Raw genomic sequence first — 6,009 nt, forward strand, 5'->3', positions numbered from 1 at the left:
ATTAATTAGCATCAAGTATATTTGTTGCTTAAGCGTTTGCACTATAACTTAAGTAGGATTATAACTTTTAAGGAAAGAAAGATTTCAGATATTTAGTTCACTGCTTCAGTTATTTTATATGAAATTAAAACATTTACGCTGGTCAAATATGATGCTCTAAATCAAATAAAAGTTTGAAAATAAATGATGTATTTTTAAATGCTGCAACAAATGTTCACAAAAAGTAACTATAATTAAAACCAGTTAAACAAAATCAAATGTTTGAATCATGCTTAACCAAATGCCAGGCTGGAGAGCTGAACCTAAAGTATACGTAGAAAGATTTCAACATCTGAGCAGTTTTTAATGTTTTTATCACATATAAATGTCACAGCAGTGGGTCCTGGCCCAATGCTTTGTGTTTTTGGTTTTCTTTGACTCTTGTTTTTCTTGGTTTTTGTTCTTCTTATTTATCAGGCTCTCAGTAATCTTAGTTCTCCCTCCCTCAGTGTTCATTTCAGCCTGTGTTTAGTTTCTGTTCCCGTGTCCCACGTTTCATCCAACATCCCAGTGACATAAGAATAATCCCAAAGGGGCAAAGGCAGCGGTTAATTTAGCACAATTTTCATTAAGGGTACAGCAAGGATATACTTTTACTTATTGTGGCAGGGGTGTGGTCTCTGGCCCGCTGCAGTGGAGGCTGGTGGCGGGACGTTGGACGGCACAGGTGAGGGTGATGGAGCTCATGACTCTCCCCTTTATAGTGACGGAGGAGACTGGCGTGGGGGAAGCGTGTAGTGGAGGAAGCCGAGGAGAGAGCTGGTTTCTGGCTACAAAGACGGCGTCAAACCAGAAAAGATTGCTCGTGGTCAAATAATGTGTCAATCACCTGTGAATCAAACTGTGTGTGGCTCAGTTCATGTCACAGTGTTGTTTAGTATATCTTCACTTGTCTCACTCTCCTTCTGTTCTGTCCATCAGGACGATCCTCAGCCCTTACACAGATCCTCCATCGATGTTTTGGATCCAATCAGTGATCAGTTCTACGAGGAGGCCTGGATGTTCACCAGCGCTCGCTACACCTCCATCTACCAGAAGGTGAGTGTACTCCTTTGTACTCAGATTAACATTTTATTTCTTAAAATACATTTTCATATATGAGCTTTCTATTATTTCATGGGCCATTTAATCAATATTACAATTACAAGCATATCAACAAAGGTGAAGCTGGTTTTTTCCACTTGCTGTCACACAGTCATGGAGGAATACAATAAATACATAATCAGTCATAGATCCTGAACAATGACATTAAAAGAAAGTCTGTGGCTCTAAAAACTAAACAGTATAAAGACATGCTCCAAGCTGCTGTTTCTCTCCTACTCCTCTAGGTTTTCCACTGTCGGCCATCCAGCGATGCTGGAGGGCTACCTGGCCAATGCTGGCCTACACAAAGAGGTCCCGGCTCAGAGGAGCTGAAGAAGATCCTTGCCTTCCTCGTCAGTTTCCTCTTCAGTTCCTATCCCAACAAAACCTTCTTGCACCTATTAGCTCCAAAGAGGCTATGGTGCCCGTGGAGGTCTGGACCTGAGGCCTGTGCTCATCACGTGGATAGAAAACACTCTGACACCATTCTGGAGGTCTGATGGGACTCTGACCAAAACACAGATGAAATAAAACTTGTGGCTGGAGCTTTTAAAATGACTTTTTCACCTCATAGATTAATGCTCATGATTGCATGTTAGCAAGACAGCATCTCCCCAAGGTGAAACTCTCAGGAGACATATACTCTTAAACTGTAATCTGGTTGAGACTACTTGAGGAGATCTTAGTAGCGAGTATGTGGATTTAGTCTCTTCACCAACAGCAGACAGACCCATGCCAAGAAAGCAGACATGTTCTCAAAGAAAGCCGAGAGCAGAGATTGGAAAAAGCTAAAAAGAAAAAGCTGCAGCTTCAGACGACTATCTGCCTGTAAGGCTGAAAAAGTCCAGTTATGCTCTATTTTGGAAAAGCTCCCAGTTTTGGTAACCTGGACTTTTATTTCCCCTCTTCTGCTACAGATGTTGACTGTGACCTCAGAGGCCAACTGGACCACACAGCTGCAGCAGGAGTGAGGGAGAGGAGTCTTCATCCAGCTTCAAAGAAAACATCCAGGTAAAGTGACGTGGATCAGCGGATAAAGCCGTCTCCACTTTCAAAGGAGATCCTCTGAGAGAGAGACTCTCTGAGCCATTTTAGCCTCAAATTATAGGACTTTATAGTACAGCAACACTTTTAAAGGACAAAAATAAGATAAACTGTGACTGTAATACAAACAAAGTATTGCATGTGTTTTTAAAAGTGTTCCTCCGATGGGCAGGATATCACTATTAGACTGTCCCACCAGCCAACTTCAACAAGAGACCACAGCAGCATTCAGTGATCAGCACAGATGTTCCTCTAACACTCAGCATCTGATCCCTGTTGGTCTGTGTGCTTCTGCTTTTGCTCAGTTAGAAACCCTGCAGCAACCCGACCCAAAACTGTGTCTTCTTGTTGGCCTCAACGTTGAAGTGTCAAACGTCCAACATCTGGAAAGGAAACCACGCCAGTGTACTGTGATGTTTCACCAACATGTGGCAGACGCTGGTCCTGCCTTTCATGCTGACATCAGCAGAGAGCCCCGCCTACCTCAAAGCCTCCCCTGTCATGTATTGATCAGGATGATTATGAAGATGAGCGAGTGCAAATAAGACTGTAAAAGTCCACGAGCAGAATGTTTGGATGCTTTCTAATGATTCATGAATATCATGAGAGTGTTTGTGTGTTTTGTCTTTTCTTTGCTGACGTTTGTTACTAACAAAGACAATTTACGCTCTGTGTGTGTTTTCATCCTTACCAGCCGCACTCTAACTGCAATGAAGGAAACAAACTGTAGAAATGGTCGACTCAGTGACTTCATAAAATATTGAAGTGGTTCAGGTAGAGCCAGTTTTTAAATGACCATGAACACTGAGCGTATTGTATCTGTACAGCATGTTTTTCTATTAGACAGATTTGTAACAGAGGCCTTGCTCTCAGTAAGTTTGAAATCCTTTTCTGATTTCTTTTGTAATCTCTGATCTTTGTGTATCCTGCTCAGTTTGCATGCTGCCTGTAGGAGTTTCTGTCTTTGTATTTGAAGAGAATTCATTGAATATACTCAGCTGCTTCCCTTTGGTGCCTCACACATCACTGAAGTTTTTCAGTGTCCAGTTATTTGTTTTTAATAGCTGTTTGAATTCTCTGTATGTTTGACCCTGTAGACTGTTTAATGGACTGCTCGTCTTCCTGTTTGTAACCACTGCCTGTTTAGGACTAAAGATTTGGATTTTTGACTTTAACACAGCCTCTGCGTGTCGTCCCTTTGTGTCCTCGTCCTCTGTGAATGTGTCACAGATGTTTCCATGATAATAACACAGCTTTCCCACAGTGGCTTGCAGCAGCATTTATTCACAGCACATTTGAGAAAGGTTCAGATTAACTCGATGAGTTTATATTCAGAATGATTCTGACAGTGGGCCACTGTGAATTGTGATCTTTCATCAGGTCAATGTTTAAGTTCAGTATTTCAAAGCAGGAGCTATGAACAGTCATCATGTTGGCATTAGAATTATTATTATTAATCATTATTAATAATGTCGTTACTCATGTATAACTTTGATTAGTATACATGAATTTTATCAATAGTCAAAATAATGAATAATTCATGTATAACTTTTATTGTGTTTTGTATATTAATTATATTTAAATAGAGATGTTGACCCTGTCTCTACAGTAGCATCAGTGTAACAGACATTATTGGTCCAAGCTGTCATAAATGGGGAGCCTGATCCTTTATTATGAAAACATGACGAGTATTTTTCTTGTCAGTTGGGAAGAAGTTGGTCTTTTTTTCCTTCTTTTTGCTCAGTTTGTCTTTTCTTTGATAATTGAAACTCTGATCAAACCTACTCATGTTCACAGCATGTAAAAGCAGCTGACAGTCCGTGGCATTGTTGTTTGTAGAGGTGCAGTGTAGTGGGAGCATAAATCAAAAGAAAACAGTAACATTTATGTAATAAAACATCTGAATGAAAATGAACAGGCCCTTTATGAACTTCAAAGGGATCTGAAAACAACACTTTTTAAAAGAGTATCTTGGGGTGTAGGTGGTCAAAATAGAAAACTGAGCTGAGACTCTAAGTTCAATCCATCCATTGGTTTTTACTTAGGAGGAAGAAATGTCAGGCTGGTGCAGGCTGGTTAGGTGCATGTGGTTATCTTTACCTAAATGAGTTCACTTTGTGGCTGCCAGGTTGGGCAGAAGTACCTGTCCCCTGTTAGGCTTAGCAAGGTTCTCCAGGAGTTTCTCCATGGGTAGAGCTTCTAGCTCCTCCAGCACATCTGTGGCCGTGCAGGCTGCCACTTTCTTGGTTGCTCTTTTTACCCCACTGGTGGATGAGCTGCAATGGTCTCCATTTGTCCCATATGTCTTTACTTCTTCTTCTTCTTTTGCATATTAAACACATTATTCTGTTTCTATGTATTTGCTATGATTTGCTATTTGTTAAGTAACATTGCTTCACTCACTATGCCGGGTTTGTGTGTGGAAGCATTCAGTTGCTGGCAAATCAAACATTCTGCAAATGAAGCTGAATACTCAGTTACATGTTTCTTTACATTTTATTATGTTACAGATTAAGTCATTTGTTCTTACTTTGTTTGTCTTTTCAGTCTTCATGAGGGTCAGGTGTGGGGAAACGCCCGCCCGGCATTTCCTCATTTTAAAGTCCTGCTGATGTCACACATGACATCAGCAGGTCAAACCAAGTGGAGGGGTTTGTTTGTCCATAGAGATGCTTCCTTTTGTTTGTTTTAAGGTTTAAATGGATTTGTTGAATGTGTTTCTTTTCATCAATACTGCCATTTAGTTGTGTAAATGTGCATGTTAGAAGTGTGAAGAGGTTTTGTGTTTAGAAATTGTTAGCAGAGCTGCCCTGTGCAGCATTTATGGCATAATACTTTTAAGGGAGAATAAAAGGTCGACACATACATCTCATTCCTGACGGAGGACTCTACCACAACCCCTCTCCAGTCCATTCACAGAGTCATTGCATGATAAGACATGGATAGGATATGGGCGGGGCCTTTTACCGTCATTTTATTAAGGCACAAAGTACAAACACCTGTGGACACATAATCCAACACCCCCACTTGTACACAGGTTGGGGGGAAAAACAATCCTCCAAAAAAAACATCTTATATTCCAAACACGAATCCAGAGAATTTGTCTAACTTAGACTTTGAGACTGGTTTCGTCATCATATCTGCTACCATTGACTCAGTTGGACAGTAATCAATGAGCACTTTTCTTTCATGTACAGCTGACCTTATAAAATGATATTTCACATCAATGTGTTTACGTCTTTGTCTGTTCACTGGATTCTTTGACAAAGCGATTGTTCCCTGATTGTCCTCCAAAATCATAGGTATTTCATACTCAAACTCATCAAGATCTTGAATCAAATAAGTCAAATACATACATTCCTGAATTGTTGCTGCTAATGCCATGTATTCGGCTTCACAAGTTGATAATGCTGTAGTTGTCTGCTTTTTGGTTTTCCATGATGGTAAATGGCCTGCATTTGTATAGCGCTTTTCTAGTCCATAGGACCCCAAAGCGCTTTACACTACATTCAGTCATTCACCCATTCACACACACATTCACACACTGGCGATAGCAAGCTACATTGTAGCCACAGCTGCCCTGGGGCGCACTGACAGAGGCGAGGCTGCCGGACACAGGCGCCACCGGGCCCTCTGACCACCACCAGTAGGCAAACACGGGGTTAGTATCTTGCCCAAGGATATTTGGCATGCAGCCAGGAGGCAGCCTGGGATCGAACCACCGACCTTCTGATTAGTGGCTGACCTGCTCTGCCACCTGAGCTACAGCCACCCCTGATATCAAAGGACCATTTTCATTTAGGCTTACACAATAACCTGTCATACTGCGTCTATCAGAAACAT

At 41.3% G+C, this 6,009-nt stretch overlaps 1 protein-coding gene across 1 annotated transcript; it reads left to right on the top strand.

The window, feature by feature from the left end:
- The first annotated feature begins 406 nt into the window (after window positions 1–406).
- LOC146576999 (phospholipase D1-like) lies at window positions 407–5,393 on the top strand. The gene is made up of 4 exons (XM_085251753.1): window positions 407–1,077; window positions 1,368–1,616; window positions 2,040–2,133; window positions 2,476–5,393. The coding sequence occupies exons 1-3, from the start codon at window positions 856–858 to the stop codon at window positions 2,091–2,093; spliced, it is 525 nt and encodes a 174-aa protein (XP_085107879.1). The 5' UTR covers window positions 407–855; the 3' UTR covers window positions 2,094–2,133; window positions 2,476–5,393.
- Window positions 5,394–6,009: the final 616 nt, after the last annotated feature.

This window comes from Mchenga conophoros, linkage group LG3, assembly GCF_057382185.1.
Source record: "Mchenga conophoros isolate Kocher_MC1m ecotype Shallow Benthic linkage group LG3, M_conophoros_male_GT1.1, whole genome shotgun sequence".
NCBI lineage: Eukaryota > Metazoa > Chordata > Actinopteri > Cichliformes > Cichlidae > Mchenga > Mchenga conophoros.